General features: G+C 46.0%; 1 protein-coding gene across 1 annotated transcript in view; it reads right to left on the bottom strand.

The window, feature by feature from the left end:
* Positions 1-1,200: 1,200 nt before the first annotated feature.
* LOC115174083 (four and a half LIM domains protein 3) overlaps positions 1,201-17,403 on the bottom strand; it is a 30,503-nt gene continuing 14,300 nt past the window's right edge. The window contains exons 2-6 of the mRNA XM_029732743.1: positions 9,804-9,983; positions 6,033-6,207; positions 2,408-2,577; positions 2,082-2,268; positions 1,201-1,597 (exon numbers count right to left, since the gene is read on the bottom strand). Coding sequence (XP_029588603.1) covers positions 1,437-1,597; positions 2,082-2,268; positions 2,408-2,577; positions 6,033-6,207; positions 9,804-9,959 — 849 coding nt within the window. The 5' untranslated portion in view covers positions 9,960-9,983 and the 3' untranslated portion in view covers positions 1,201-1,436. The remainder of the gene's footprint in view (positions 1,598-2,081; positions 2,269-2,407; positions 2,578-6,032; positions 6,208-9,803; positions 9,984-17,403) is intronic.

Raw genomic sequence — 17,403 nt, 5'->3', positions numbered from 1 at the left:
AGGTAGTCACCTGGAATGCATTTCAAATAACATGTGTGCCTTACTAAAAGTTAATTTGTGGAATTTCTATCCTTCTTAATGTGTTTCAGCCAATCAGTTGTGCTGTGACAAGGTAGGGGTGGTATACAGAAGATAGCCCTATTTGGTATTGACCAAGTCCTTATTATCGCAAGAACAGCTCAAATAAGCAAAGAGAAAAAACAGTCCATCATTGCTTTAAGACGTGGTCATTCAAACTTGGAATATTTCTTCAAGTGCAGTCGCAAAAACCATCAAGGGCTATGATGAAACTGGCTCTCATGAAGACCACCACAGGAAAGGAGGACCCAGAGTTACCTCTGCTCCAGAGGATAAGTTCATTAGAGTTAACTGCACCTCAGATTGCAGCCCAAATAAATGCTTCACAGAGTTCAAGTAATAGACACATCTCAAAATCAACTGTTCAGAGGAGACTGCGTGAATCAGGTCTTCATGGTCAAATTGCTGCAAAGAAACCACTACTAAAGGACACCAATAAGAAGAAGAGACATTAGACTGGTGGAAATCTGTCCTTTGGTCTGATGAGTCCAAATTTGAGATTTTTGGTTCCAACCGCCGTGTCTTTGTAAAACGCAGAGTAGGTGAACGGATGATCTCCGCATGTGTGGTTCCCACCGTGAAGCATGGAGGAGGAGGTGTGATGTTGTGGGGGTGCTTTGCTGGTGACACTGTCTGTGATTTATTTTGAATTCAAGGCACACTTAACCAGCATGGCTACCACAGCATTCTGCAGCGATACGCCATCCCATCTGGTTTGAGCTTAGTGGGAGAATCATTTGTTTTTCAACAGGACAATGACCCAAAACACACCTCCAGGCTGTGTAATGGCTATTTGACCAAGGAGAGTGATGGAGTGCTGCATCAGATGACCTGGCCTCCACAATCACTCGACCTCAACCCAACTGAGATGGTTTGGGATAAGTTGGACCGGAGAGTGAAGGAAAAGCAGCCAACAAGTGCTCAGCATATGTGGGAACTTCAAGACTGTTGGAAAAGCATTCCCAATGAAGCTGGTTGAGAGAATGCCAAGAGTGTGCAATGCTGTCATCAAGGCAAAGGGTGGCTACTTTGAAGAATCTCAAATATGAAATATTTTGATTTGTTTATTCCACATGTGTTATTTCATAGTTTTGATGTCTTCACTATTATTCTACAATGTATAAAATAGTAAAAATAAAGAAAAACCCTTGAATGAGTAGGTGTGTCCAAACGTTTGACTGGTACTGTATATATTTAGGGTGATGTAGTATTAAATATAGGTTGAGGTTTAGAGGCTTTCTTAACTGTACGATAGGTGGTCATGGTGGTCATGTCACCACTGTGTGTTACAAACAGGATAGCAATAACTGTACATTTGTGATTGGTCAGGCACAGTTGAAGGACAGAGACAGTGATTCTCATTGGTCTTCTTGGTCGTTGTTGCAGTCTCCGCAAAGGATCTGGTCCCGGTCAGGGAAGAAGCCGGACCCAACAAGAGAGACAGAGCAGTGGGAACACTTGAAGCAGGGCTGGTGCCACTGCCGATCCTGGAAAGAAACGTACTTCCCCTCGCCAAACCCTGGAGGGAATAAAACACTTAGCATGTATAGTAGCATACGAGTATGTCCCAAATGGCACCCTATTTCCAATATAGTGCACTACTTTTGACCAGCGTCCTATGGGCCCTGGTCAAAAGTAGTGCACTAAAAAGAGAATAGGATGCCATGTGGGACGTACCCTATGTCTACATAGAGAACTTTGACTCTCACCTGGAGTGACAGGTGTGCAGTAAGAAATGACATTCTGAACATTAAGTCATGTGGGTAATTCTATGGTTGGCTGCAATACCAGCCAGTTCTCTGTGTTCAACTGAAACACTGGCATTCTAAACAGCCACAGGCTCTACCAGTATATTTCCAGTATGTCTGTGCTCTGGCATGCAGGGCGTCTTTGCCTGGGCTCGTACTTAGTGCCACGGTGTAAGTGCAGTATTTAGGGAATAGGGTACCATTTGAGTGTTTGAAATCAACCCATATTATCTAGTGAAATGGAGAAGACATGACCTGTGATGGGCGAGTTACAGGAGGCACACTTCTGTGTGTAGAGGCTGCTGAAGCACTTGACGCAGTAGGGCGTGTCTCCCTGGGAGGTGAAGGGCTGGCCGGCCAGTGGGCTCTTACAGCCCGTGCACACCAAACACTCCTTGTGCCACGTCTCATCTTTGTAGCTGACGCCCCCTGTCGCCAGCACCTACGCAGGATACATACCCATCAACCTTACTGACTTGATCTGACAAAGTGGTTTCACAACAAACCCATCTACTACCGTGAGAAGGTCAATAACAGTGACAGGGAGAGGATAATGTTGATTGGAGGAGACCCTGGTTCACCTTTTTGCAGTGGCTGCATCGCGGGGTAAACCTGCCCTCGTAGCAGGGTACACAGTAGTAGTCGTCTTTGTCGGGGATGAAGGACTGGCCACCGATGGGCTTCTCACAGCCATGGCACACAAAGCAGTCCTCGTGCCACGCAGAGCCCCCATACTCCAACTTCTTTGAGCCTGCCAGAGGGAGAAGGAGAGAGAGAGAGAAGGGGAGAGAGAGAGGGGAGGGGAGAGACAGAGATGGAAAGAGAGAGACAGAGACAGACAGAGGCAGAGATTGAGACAGAGAGACATAGATTGAGACTGAGACAGAGACATAGATTGAGACTGAGACATAGATTGAGACAGACAGAGACATAGTTGAGACAGAGACAGATTGAGACTAAGATTGAGACAGAGACATAGATTGAGACTGAGATTGAGACTGAGACAGAGACATAGTTGAGACATAGACATAGTTGAGACATAGTTGAGACAGAGACTGAGACAGAGATTGAGACTGAGACATAGTTGAGACAGAGACTGAGATTGAGACACAGACAGGTTTGGTATAATTCACTCTGTCTGCAAGAGTCATTACCTGTGTAGTCATCACAACTACAGGTTTGTGTGCCATGTCAGCCACTTCTGGGTTAGAATGTCAAACCTCAGTATTGTGTAATCTCCTGGCTCTGACACCTACTGCTATAGCTGGTTCTGATTGAGGACCTTACTACTGATAAATGTGTTTGTTTTTTATGACCGTGGTTTTCTTTCTGCTTGCATTTTGGATTTATATTATGATGTGTATTTTTTGTATTTTTTTGTAATTCAGGGCTCATATACTTTGTTCTCAGTATGACTATCTGACAAAATCAAGGTTAAATAAAGGTCATATTTTTTTTTTACCAAACCAGATAATTCAGTAAAACCTGAACCTGTTTGTACACAGACACAATATACCTCCCAGTCATCTCTGATAACATAAAGCCATTTAGTCCTGACTTGCTGTAACACCATCCAGTCTGACTTGCTGTAACACCATCCAGTCTGACTTGCTGTAACACCATCCAGTCTGACTTGCTGTAACACCATCCAGTCTGACTTGCTGTAACACCATCCAGTCTGACTTGCTGTAACACCATCCAGTCCTGACTTGCTGTAACACCATCCAGTCCTGACTTGCTGTAACACCATCCAGTCCTGACTTGCTGTAACACCATCCATCCAGTCTGACTTGCTGTAACACCATCCAGTCCTGGCTTGCTGTAACACCATCCAGTCTGACTTGCTGTAACACCATCCAGTCTGACTTGCTGTAACACCATCCAGTCCTGACTTGATGTAACACATCCAGTCCTGACTTGCTGTAACACCATCCAGTCTGACTTGCTGTAACACCATCCAGTCCTGACGTGCTGTAACACCATCCAGTCTGACTTGCTGTAACACCGTCCAGTCTGACTTGCTGTAACACCATCCAGTCCTGACTTGCTGTAACACCATCCAGTCTGACTTGCTGTAACACCGTCCAGTCTGACTTGCTGTAACACCATCCAGTCCTGACGTGCTGTAACACCATCCAGTCCTGACTTGCTGTAACACCATCCAGTCCTGACTTGCTGTAACACCATCCATCCCTGACTTGCTGTAACACCATCCATCCAGTCTGACTTGCTGTAACACCATCCAGTCCTGACTTGCTGTAACACCATCCAGTCTGACTTGCTGTAACACCATCCAGTCTGACTTGCTGTAACACCATCCAGTCTGACTTGCTGTAACACCATCCAGTCTGACTTGCTGTAACACCATCCAGTCCTGACTTGCTGTAACACCATCCAGTCCTGACTTGCTGTAACACCATCCAGTCTGACTTGCTGTAACACCATCCAGTCCTGACGTGCTGTAACACCATCCAGTCTGACTTGCTGTAACACCATCCAGTCTGACTTGCTGTAACACCGTCCAGTCTGACTTGCTGTAACACCATCCAGTCTGACTTGCTGTAACACCATCCAGTCCTGACTTGCTGTAACACCATCCAGTCTGACTTGCTGTAACACCATCCAGTCTGACTTGCTGTAACACCATCCAGTCTGACTTGCTGTAACACCATCCAGTCCTGGCTTGCTGTAACACCATCCAGTCTGACTTGCTGTAACACCATCCATCCCTGACTTGCTGTAACACCATCCAGTCTGACTTGCAGTAACACCATCCAGTCTGACTTGCTGTAACACCATCCAGTCTGACTTGCTGTAACACCATCCAGTCTGACTTGCTGTAACACCATCCAGTCTGACTTGCTGTAACACCATCCAGTCCTGACTTGCTGTAACACCATCCATCCCTGACTTGCTGTAACACCATCCAGTCCTGACTTGCTGTAACACCATCCAGTCTGACTTGCTGTAACACCATCCAGTCTGACTTGCTGTAACACCATCCAGTCTGACTTGCTGTAACACCATCCAGTCCTGACTTGCTGTAACACCATCCAGTCCTGACTTGCTGTAACACCATCCAGTCTGACTTGCTGTAACACCATCCAGTCCTGACGTGCTGTAACACCATCCAGTCTGACTTGCTGTAACACCGTCCAGTCTGACTTGCTGTAACACCATCCAGTCTGACTTGCTGTAACACCATCCAGTCCTGACTTGCTGTAACACCATCCAGTCTGACTTGCTGTAACACCATCCAGTCTGACTTGCTGTAACACCATCCAAACATCCAGTAATATTATTCATACTTTATTTAAACTTCTGACTTTAAGTGTCTCCAACAAATAAACACTTCCTCCAAGTAGGTAATAAAAGTAGCCAAAATAAACAGCGAGCCATGCCTATGGAAACAAACATCAGATCTCTTAATCATTGCCTTTGTTTGACGAGCCTTGGGAACTGAAATGTGCACGTGGGGAGGTCAGCCAGTGCAATCGCAATTGGCTGCATTTTTAAGAGGGGCGAGGGGGCAGTGTAGAGTTGAACTGCGTTAGACCACAGAAACAAGCTAAAACGACTACTCAGTGCTCAGTTGTACAGAAACTGTGGAGAAAAAACCCCCAACCTGCCCTGTCCAGATTGAATCCTGTGTCATTTCCAGCGTCTGCTGGTGGTGGAACGCTGCCATGCCGTCACAAAGACCGTTGGGCCAGAATTCAACTGAGAGGTACTTTCAGTCAAGTCAGCAGACAATCACACTCACATCTAAGCTGTGTCACACCCAGCTCAACCACAAAAATACATTAGACTGCGTCCCAAATGGCACCCTATTCCCTATGTAGGGCATCACTTCTGACCAGGCCCATACGGCTATGTCTTCTGCGACTGCTTGTGAAAACTCCTATGTCTATACTTGCGTGACGTTGACTGAGACAGAGCTGCTTACTCTATAGTCCTGACAGTGGTTTCCCCAGGTATTAAACGCCTGTCAGTGATAGGTGTGAGAACAGAGCAGTTGAGTAACTGAGGCCAAAGCAGGCCATTTTTTATGCCACGGCAACTATGATGGATAGGTAACCTGGGCAGCACAGTACAGCTCCGCTCAGCTCGGCTCAGCTCGGCTCAGCTCAGTAGGGCGGAAGGGTGTTGTTTTTGGGAGTTTCGATGTTTCTGCTACTCAAGGGAAGCAGTAGCACTTGTGGGTACCTGGCATGATGGTCTTGTCGCAGGCCACACACTTGGACGAGAACTCATTGCGGTAGCAGTCGTTGCACAGCAGCGCCTCCTCCTGGCTGGTGAAGGGCTCGTCCGCCAGTGAGCGGTCACAGCGGAAACAACGGAAACAGTGTTCGTGGTAGTGCCTGTCCTCGTAGAACAGCTCCTGGAGAGGGAAAGGAAGAAAGGTAATTACTGATGGGAAACTCAGCAGTTACATTTTCGGCAGTTAAATGCAACAACAAAACACATTATTTATAAAAAGCAAACTATTCATACATTATTTTAACACGGTAAACATGACAGCTGTACTTTTAGTTTATGGTTGATGCAGCTTGTTGGCCATTAGCCAATAAGCATTTCTCAACGAGTTTAAAGCATGTGAATGCATCCAACTGGTATTTGTGACTTTACAACTGGTAATTAACAGCTTCCTACTTGGTCATGAACACAGCATTATAATCCATAAAATTGGGATTGAAAGACCATTCACATCAGTTGTGGCTGGTGGGCAGAGATATCGTTCCATACCTTTCCATTCCTCCCATTCCATTAAAATGAGCCCGTCCTTCTATATCTCTGCACACCAGCCTCCGCTGATTCACATTCATAAATTATGTTAATATGACAAGGAGCTAGATTAGATCTGTTAACAAGGAGCTAGATTAGATCTGTTAACAAGGAGCTACATTAGATCTGTTAACAAGGGGCTAGATTAGATCTGTTAATAAGGCGCTAGATTAACAAGGAGCTAGATTAGATCTGTTAACAAGGAGCTAGATTAGATCTGTTAACAAGGAGCTAGATTAACAAGGAGCTAGATTAACAAGGAGCTAGATTAGATCTGTTAACAAGGAGCTAGATTAACAAGGAGCTAGATTAGATCTGTTAACAAGGAGCTAGATCAGATTTGTTAACAAGGAGCTAGATTAGATCTGTTAACAAGGAGCTAGATTAGATCTGTTAACAAGGAGCTAGATCAGATCTGTTAACAAGGAGCTAGATTAGATCTGTTAACAAGGAGCTAGATTAGATCTGTTAACAAGGAGCTAGATCAGATCTGTTAACAAGGACCTAGATTAGATCTGTTAATAAGGAGCTAGATTAACAAGGAGCTAGATTAGATCTGTTAACAAGGAGCTAGATTAGATCTGTTAATAAGGAGCTAGATTAACAAGGAGCTAGATTATATCTGTTAATAAGGAGCTAGATTAACAAGGAGCTAGATTAGATCTGTTAACAAGGAGCTAGATCAGATCTGTTAACAACGAGCTAGATTAGATCTGTTAATAAGGAGCTAGATTAACAAGGAGCTAGATTAGATCTGTTAACAAGGAGCTAGATCAGATCTGTTAACAAGGAGCTAGATTAGATCTGTTAACAAGGAGCTAGATTAGATCTGTTAACAAGCAGCTAGATTAGATCTGTTAACAAGGAGCTAGATTAGATCTGTTAACAAGGAGCTAGATTAACAAGGAGCTAGATTAGGTCTGTTAACAAGGAGCTAGACTAGATCTGTTAACAAGGAGCTCGATTAGATCTGTTAACAAGAAGCTAGATTAGATCTGTTAACAAGAAGCTAGATTAGATCTGTTAACAAGGAGCTAGATTAACAAGGTGCTAGATTAGATCTGTTAACAAGGAGCTAGATTAGATCTGTTAACAAGGAGCTAGATCAGATTTGTTAACAAGGAGCTAGATTAGATATGTTAACAAGGAGCTAGATTAGATCTGTTAACAAGGAGCTAGATTAGATCTGTTAACAAGGAGCTAGATCAGATCTGTTAACAAGGAGCTAGATTAGATCTGTTAACAAGGAGCTAGATTAGATCTGTTAACAAGGAGCTAGATCAGATCTGTTAACAAGGACCTAGATTAGATCTGTTAATAAGGAGCTAGATTAACAAGGAGCTAGATTAGATCTGTTAACAAGGAGCTAGATTAGATCTGTTAATAAGGAGCTAGATTAACAAGGAGCTAGATTATATCTGTTAATAAGGAGCTAGATTAACAAGGAGCTAGATTAGATCTGTTAACAAGGAGCTAGATCAGATCTGTTAACAACGAGCTAGATTAGATCTGTTAATAAGGAGCTAGATTAACAAGGAGCTAGATTAGATCTGTTAACAAGGAGCTAGATCAGATCTGTTAACAAGGAGCTAGACTAGATCTGTTAACCCGGAGCTAGATTAGATCTGTTAACAAGGAGCTAGATTCGATCTGTTAACAAGGAGCTAGATTAGATCTGTTTAGAAGGAGCTAGATTAACAAGGAGCTAGATTAGATCTGTTAACAAGGAGCTAGATTAACAAGGAGCTAGATTAGATCTGTTAACAAGGAGCTAGATTAACAAGGAGCTAGATTAGATCTGTTAACAAGGAGCTAGATTAACGAGGTGCTAGATTAACAAGGTGCTAGATCAGATCTGTTAACAAGGAACTAGATTAGATCTGTTAATAAAGTGCTAGATTAGATCTGTTAACAAGGAGCTAGATCAGATCTGTTAACAAGGAACTAGATTAGATCTGTTAATAAAGTGCTAGATTAGATCTGTTAACAAGGAGCTAGATCAGATCTGTTAACGAGGAGCTAGATTAGATCTGTTAACGAGGAGCTAGATCAGATCTGTTAACAAGGAGCTAGATCAGATCTGTTAACAAGGAGCTAGATCAGATCTGTTAACAAGGAGCTAGATTAACAAGGAGCTAGATTACCAAGGAGCTAGATTAACAAGGAGCTAGATTAACAAGGAGCTAGATTAACAAGGAGCTAGATTAGATCTGTTAACAAGGAGCTAGATTAACAAGGAGCTAGATTAACAAGGAGCTAGATTAACAAGGAGCTAGATTAACAAGGAGCTAGATTAGATCTGTTAACAAGGAGCTAGATTAACAAGGAGCTAGATTAACAAGGAGCTAGATTAACAAGGAGCTAGATTAGATCTGTTAACAAGGAGCTAGATTAACAAGGAGCTAGATTAACAAGGAGCTAGATTAACAAGGAGCTAGATTAACAAGGAGCTAGATTAACAAGGAGCTAGATTAGATCTGTTAACAAGGAGCTAGATTAACAAGGAGCTAGATTAACAAGGAGCTAGATTAACAAGGAGCTAGATTAACAAGGAGCTAGATTAACAAGGAGCTAGATTAACAAGGAGCTAGATTAGATCTGTTAACAAGGAGGTTTTACGGCATAACTCTAACTTCAATATAAACCATTTGAGTAAATATTGAAACAGTGCCCATAACCAGCACTTCTGTTCCAGGTCAACCCTAGTGGAAGCAAACACTGTTAACACACATTGCATGATTAATGTCTCACATTATGTTCTGGGTGAAAACTATATATAATAATCCATTAGATCTGACACGAACCAGTACAGGGAATGGGACAGAGAAGGATGAGGGCCAAAGCTAACAGAACCTTGATTTAACTCAGGGGTCACCCGTGGCCCCGTGGCGCCTGAGGGTGTTTCCTCCAACCCTATGTTTTCATTTGACTAACTAAAAGGCTTTAATGTCTGGCTGGAGGAACTCAAAGGGGATTTGCAGACGTCTTGGTATTCGACAAAGAGCAGGAAAGTTATGTTTTCCAAAAACTCCATCTGCTCTTTAGAATCCACTATAGATAACCACAAGGACAAGGACAAGGACAAGGACAAGCACACACACACACACACACACACACACACACACACACACACACACACACACACACACACACACACACACACACACACCACAGGGCCTTGTATATACTCACCCGTGTGTTGTGTGCGATGAGCTCCTTGCACTCCTGACATGTGTTGGCATACAGACGGTCATAGCAGGGGATGCAGTGGGGAACGTCCTCCACCTGAATGTATTTGCGTCCGTACAGGGACTCCTTGCACTCGCCACAGTCAAAACGGTCACTCATGTTGTCTTATTTCTGATTCACCTCCTGAAGTCAAACATCACAACCACAGTGAAGGGGCGTTAGCTGAGAGAAGGAGGAAAGGAATCAGGACAGCGCTGGAAACATGTGAGGGCGGAGGGAGTAGGGAGTAAAGGAGAGGGGGGAGAGAGAGAGATAGACAGAGGGGAAAGAGAGAGGGAGGGAAGGGGGAGTGACATGTTGACCAGACCGAACACGCATGTTGATTTTGTCCCCCCACACCAGACGCGATCAGAACAAGTAGGTTGAAATATCAAAACAAACTCTGAACCAATTATATTAATTTGAGGACAGCTAGCTAGCTGAAATGGACTATATCCTCTACTCCGACAATTAATCCACAGATTAACGGGTAAACTGAGTTTTAGGAGATGGGAGTTAGAGATAGAAAGAGAGAGAAAGAGGGAGAGAGAAAGAGAGAAAGAGGGAGAGAAAGAGAGAAAAAAGGAGAGAGAAAAAAGGAGAGAGAAATAGAAAGAAAGAGAGAGCCAGCAGATACAGGGGAAATGAGTTAGAGAGGGAGAGAGAAAGAGAGAGAAAGAGAGAGAAATAGAGAGAGACAGCAGATACAGGGGAAATGAAGGCCTATTAACTTTTATTGCTCTCTGATTAGAGATGAAGATAGAGAATAGAGGTTTTAATGGGATTGAACTGTCACACACAATCTAGTAATGTTTCTTTTGTTATCAATAACAAACCCATTTGGATCTGTGATTAACAGGAACCCTGAGAACATGAAAACAAATGATGAGAGAGAGAGAGAGAGAGAGAGAGAGAGAGAGAGAGAGAGAGAGAGAGAGAGAGAGAGAGAGAGAGAGAGACAGAGAGAGACAGAGAGAGAGAGACAGAGAGAGAGACAGAGAGAGAGAGAGAGAGAGAGAGAGAGAGACGGATATGCGTCAACAGCAACCTTGGGAAAATCCTCTGCATTATCATTAACAGCAGACTCGTACATTTCCTCAGTGAAAACAATGTACTGAGCAAATGTCAAATTGGCTTTTTACCAAATTACCGTACGACAGACCACGTATTTCACCCTGCACACCCTAATTGACAAACATACAAACCAAAACAAACGCAAATTGGCACGAGGGCCTGCTATACATATTGACGGAAAGTGGTGTTGGGGGAAAAATCCAGAAAAGAGCCGTTAAAGTCTATAACCACCTAAAAGGAAGTGATTCCCAAACCTTCCATAACAAAGCCATCACCTACAGAGAGATGAACCTGGAGAAGAGTCCCCTAAGCAAGCTGGTCCTGGGGCTCTGTTCACAAACACAAACAGATCCCACAGAGCCCCAGGACAGCAACACAATTAGACTCAACCAAATCATGAGAAAACAAAAAGATAATGACTTGACACATTGGAAAGAATAACAAAAAAACTTAGCAAACTAGAATGCTATTTGGCCCTAAACAGAGAGTACACAGTGGCAGAATACCTGACCACTGTGACTGACCCAAACTTAAGGAAAGCTTTGACTCTGTACAGACTTGCTATTGAGAGAGGCCGCCGTAGGCAGACCTGGCTCTCAAGAGAAGACAGGCTATGTGCACACTGGCCACAAAATGAGGTGGAAACTGTGCTGCACTCCTAACCTCCTGCCAAATGTATCACCATATTAGAGACACATATTTCCCTCAGATTACACAGATCCACAAAGAAGCTCTTTGCCACCTTCTCCTCCCTCCTGAATCCTCCTCCCCCTCCCCCCCCTCCTCCCTCTCTGCGGATGACTTCGTCAACCATTTTGAAAAGAAGGTCGACGACATCCGATCCTCGTTTGTTAAGTCAAACGACACCGCTGGTCCTGCTCACATTGCCCTACCCTATGTTCTGACCTCTTTCTCCCCTCTCTCTCCAGATGAAATCTTGCGTCTTGTGACGGCCGGCCGCCCAACAACCTGCCCGCTTGACCCTATCCCCTCCTCTCTTCTCCAGACCATTTCCGGAGACCTTCTCCCTTACCTCACCTCGCTCATCAACTCATCCTTGACCGCTGGCTACGTCCCTTCCGTCTTCAAGAGAGCGAGAGTTGCACCCCTTCTCAAAAAACCTACACTCGATCCCTCCGATGTCAACAACTACAGACCAGTATCCCTTCTTTCTTTTCTCTCCAAAACTCTTGAACGTGCCGTTCTTGGCCAGCTCTCCTGCTATCTCTCTCAGAATGACCTTCTCGATCCAAATCAGTCAGGTTTCAAGGCTGGTCATTCAACTGAGACTGCTCTTCTCTGTGTCACGGAGGCTCTCCGCACTGCTAAAGCTAACTCTCTCTCCTCTGCTCTCATCCTTCTAGACCTATCTGCTGCCTTTGATACTGTGAACCATCAGATCCTCCTCTCCACCCTCTCCGAGTTGGGTATCTCCGGCGCGGCTCACTCTTGGATTGCGTCCTACCTGATAGATCGCTCCTACCAGGTGGCATGGCGAGAATCCGTCTCCGCACCACGTGCTCTCACCACTGGTGTCCCCCAGGGCTCAGTTCTAGGCCCTCTCCTATTCTCGCTATACACCAAGTCACTTGGCTCTGTCATATCCTCACATGGTCTTTCCTATCATTGCTACGCAGACGACACACAATTCATCTTCTCCTTTCCCCCTTCTGATAACCAGGTGGCGAATCGCATCTCTGCATGTCTGGCAGACATATCAGTGTGGATGACGGATCACCACCTCAAGCTGAACCTCGGCAAGACGGAGCTGCTCTTCCTCCTGGGGAAGGACTGCCCTTTCCATGATCTCGCCATCACGGTGGACAACTCCATTGTGTCCTCCTCCCAGAGTGCTAAGAGCCTCGGCGTGACCCTGGACAACACCCTGTCGTTCTCCGCTAACATCAAGGCGGTGACCCGATCCTGTAGGTTCATGCTATACAACATTCGCAGAGTACGACCCTACCTTACACAGGAAGCGGCGCAGGTCCTAATCCAGGCACTTGTCATCTCCCGTCTGGATTACTGCAACTCCCTGTTGGCGGGGCTCCCTGCCTGTGCCATTAAACCCCTACAACTCATCCAGAACGCCGCAGCCCGTCTGGTGTTCAACCTTCCCAAGTTCTCTCACGTCACCCCGCTCCTCCGCACACTCCACTGGCTTCCAGTTGAAGCTCGCATCTGCTACAAGATCATGGTGCTTGCCTACGAAGCTGTGAGGGGAACGGCACCTCCGTACCTTCAGGCTCTGATCAGGCCATACACCCAAACAATGGCACTGCGTTCATCCACCTCTGGCCTGCTGCCCCCCCTACCTCTGCGGAAGCACAGTTCCCGCTCAGCCCAGTCAAAACTGTTCGCTGCTCTGGCACCCCAATGGTGGAACAAGCTCCCTCACGACGCGAGTCAATCACCACCTTCCGTAGACACCTGAAACCCCACCTCTTTAAGGAATACCTGGGATAGGATATAGTAATCCTTCTAACCCACCCCCCCCCCCCAAAAAAGATATAGATGTACTATTGTAAAGTGGTTGTTCCACTGGATATCTTAAGGTGAATGCACCAATTTGTAAGTCGCTCTGGATAAGAGCGTCTGCTAAATGACGTAAATGTAAATGTAAAATACATGTGACCCCAGGCCAAATACATGTGACCCCAGGTCAAATACATGTGACCCTAGGTCAAATACATGTGACCCCAGGTCAAATACATGTGACCCCAGGTCAAATACATGTGACCCCAGGCCAAATACATGTGACCCCAGGCCAAATACATGTGACCCCAGGCCAAATACATGTGACCCCAGGCCAAATACATGTGACCCCAGGCCAAATACATGTGACCCCAGGCCAAATACATGTGACCCCAGGCCAAATACATGTGACCCCAGGCCAAATACATGTGACCCCAGGCCAAATACATGTGACCCCAGGTCAAATACATGTGACCCCAGGTCAAATACATGTGACCCCAGGTCAAATACATGTACCCCATTAACAAAGGGTGGGGAACAGTCTGGGAAACAGAGAAGGGGGTTGTATCTGTAGCTTTTCCTATGGAACAGGAAGGGCCGATAGGGCCTATTAGGATCCATATTGGCAACATTACAAATGGCACCATATTCCCTTTATAGTAGTTCAAAGTAGTTCACCGCAGGAATTACATGACTGCCAGAAGGTCTGAAGAGTTTAGGTATCACCGGCTCAAGGAAACAATGTCAGGAACATGGCATTGACAGAGACTAAAGGCAGACACAAATGTTTCTCTTGGAAGCCGTTTTGTTTATAACATTTTCCCTCTTTTCGGGGCAAAGAATACCCTTGAACTGCTTTCAGAATGTCAAAAAGTGTTGAGCGAGGAGGAGGAGGGGGATTGTGGGTTCAGTGATGTGCAGCTGAGAAACAGACGGTGGGTTTTTAAAGTGACGACCCTGGGGGTTGTGGGTTCAGCAGCTCCCACCGAGCAGAAAGACCTGACGTCACAGCCTTACAGGCTCCATGCCAAAGTGGTGACTGAACCCAGGAACAGGCTGCGTCCCAAATGGAAACCCTATTTCCTATATAGTGCACTCATTTTGAATCAGGGCCCATAGGGCTGTGGTCTAAAGTAGTGCACTATGTAGGGAATAGGGTGTAATTTGATACGCACAACCTGGTGCTCCTAATGAAGCCGACTTCATTTCTTGGAAATGCATTAGGACAAACGGGCGTGTCTTGATATGGAGCGGGGGGGTTGACCCATGAAAGGAATCCCATCCAACAGTTGATGTTCTGTTTTCCAGGTACTGAGGTAAATGTACTGGAAGCCACGAGTTATTTGCATCTGGTCCATTAAGAAGTCATCTCAGCAGTGAGTGGGATTTATGTGCCATTAAAATGAAAAGCCTCAGACTTTATTTACCATTCTGAGCCCCTGTTAAACACCACGGTAAGCGAACAAGAAAGAAGAGCTGGTGAAAGATCAACTCCTGTTTTATCCACCTTATTTGTCTATTTTGTTTATTATCAAGCAACTGAAACTTGGTTGAGTAGCCCCTACAAAATGTCATAGCAGCAGAGCATTTGGAATGGGAACATTCAGCCATTGTCACGCCCTGACCAGGTGAACTCGGGTATTTTGGGTCAGGGTGTGTCATGTTGGGTATTTTTCCTGGGTTTGTGTTTGTTTACGTTTTAGCCTTGTGTAGGCTCTAGGTGGGTGATGTCTATGTTGGGTTCTGTCGATTCCCAATCAGAGACAGCTGTCGCTAATTGTCTCTGATTGGGATCACATTTAAGTTGCTGTTTTCACCACGCTGTTTGTGGGGTGTTGTCTCTTTGTTTGAGCACGTAACGTATCGGCATTTTCCTTGATTTTTGTGTACATGTTTAATTCCAGTGTGTTGAATAAACATGTGTTCGCTCCCAGCTGCGTTTTGGTCCGCTTCCTCGTCACCAGGCAACGAACGTTACAGCCATATCCTTTCCCATGAGCTAGACTGCATCAGCCTGAAGAAGGTTGAGGCTTTACAAGTTCAAAGGCAAATGGACGGAACCCAAAACAGACACAACTCCATCACACTTCATGTCTGTTTCATGCCTGTTTATTGTCAGAGCAGTGGAAATCAGCTTGACTTCCCCAGCTAATGTCTCTCAAGAGGTTTATATTCTAGTCCATACATCCTTGGAATCAACACTACACTGACACCATGGCCGTTCTTCCAGACATACTTCCTCATTCTACAGCTCTCTGAGGACCCCGGCAGGACATCTGCAAATGTATTCTTTGTACTCCAGCTGTTGTGTTGCTGAGCACAGACATTATGACATTCCTTTGTACCAAAAAAAGAACATGTCTGAAATACAAACCCTGGCCTTTCTGTTGGATAATCTAACTGTATTGAGTCTACCCACCCACAGACAATAGCTTTGTTTAATTCAGTTTCAGCTCATTTATACAATGTCCAGACTGTTCTGTTATAGTAATAACTACTGTACTGTGAGGGAGATGACTGATCCTGAATGAGCCACGTCAGTGGTTCATCATCATTATGACTGGGGGGTGGAAATACACACGAACGTGACCTGGGTATAGAAACAGTTTAGAGGGAATGTCTCAAAGATATATAGAGAATAATAAAGAGAATGGACTGAACAGCACACACACACACACACACACACACAAACACACACACACACACACACACACACGTACACGTACACACACACACGTACACACACGTACACACACACACACACACTAAATATGTTGGCTGGCATGATTGTTTTCAGCCACAGATGGGTTGAACACATCCTTCTACATGTGTCTTTCTTCCAACCAACTGAAACCACATAAAATGTATCTGTGTCTCTGCGTTGCGCTCCCAGTGAGATGTTAAGTCAAACAAAAAGCCATCAGTGGGAGACGTGTTTTTCTCTCCTAGCACACTGCTGTTATAACTCTGCATTTCACACTGGCCAGGAGGACACATGGGTATTCTTCAGTGATATATTGGTTGCGCTGGCTGGTAAAAGATTAATCGGAGTCATCGACTCTGAAGGCTTTGTACTGTGAGCCAGACAGCAGAACTCTCTCTCTCTCTCCCTGTCTCCCACATGGCCCAGCGACCGACCAGGCCTCGTCTCCCACATGGCCCAGCGACAGACCAGGCCTCGTCTCCCACATGGCCCAGCGACAGACCAGGCCTCGTCTCCCACATGGCCCAGCGACAGACCAGGCCTCGTCTCCCACATGGCCCAGCGACAGACCAGGCCTCGTCTCCCACATGGCCCAGCGACAGACCAGGCCTCGTCTCCTACATGGCCCAGCGACAGACCAGGCCTCGTCTCCCACATGGCCCAGCGACAGACCAGGCCTCGTCTCCCACATGGCCCAGCAACAGACCAGGCCTCGTCTTCCACATGGCCCAGCAACAGACCAGGCCTCGTCTCCCACATGGTCCAATGACAGACCAGGCCTCGTCTCCCACGTGGCCCAGCGACAGACCAGGCCTCGTCTCCCACGTGGCCCAGCGACAGACCAGGCCTCGTCTCCCACGTGGCCCAGCGACAGACCAGGCCTTGTCTCCCACATGGCCCAGCGACAGACCAGGCCTCGTCTCTTACATGGCCCAGCGACAGACCAGGCCTCGTCTCCCACATGGCCCAGCGACAGACCAGGCCTCGTCTCCCACATGGCCCAGCGAAAGACCAGGCCTCGTCTCCCACATGGCCCAGCGACAGACCAGGCCTCGTCTCCCACATGGCCCAGCGACCGACCAGGCCTCGTCTCCCACATTGCCCAGCGACCGACCAGGCCTTGTCTGCCACATGGCCCAGCGACCGACCAGGCCTATCTGAACCAGTTGGAAGTGTGTGAGCCTTGAGTTAGGTCTGCAGGGTGCTCTCTCTGCCATGAGTTAGCTCTTTGGACACTGTGTTAACTAACCTCCAAACGAGCTTCATTGCCATACAACACTCCTTCTGTGGCCTCCAACTGCTCTTAAACGC

Source organism: Salmo trutta, chromosome 34, assembly GCF_901001165.1.
Source record: "Salmo trutta chromosome 34, fSalTru1.1, whole genome shotgun sequence".
NCBI lineage: Eukaryota > Metazoa > Chordata > Actinopteri > Salmoniformes > Salmonidae > Salmo > Salmo trutta.
Note: the sequence above shows the minus strand (reverse complement) of the source record. Positions and strands in the feature narration are given on the sequence as shown.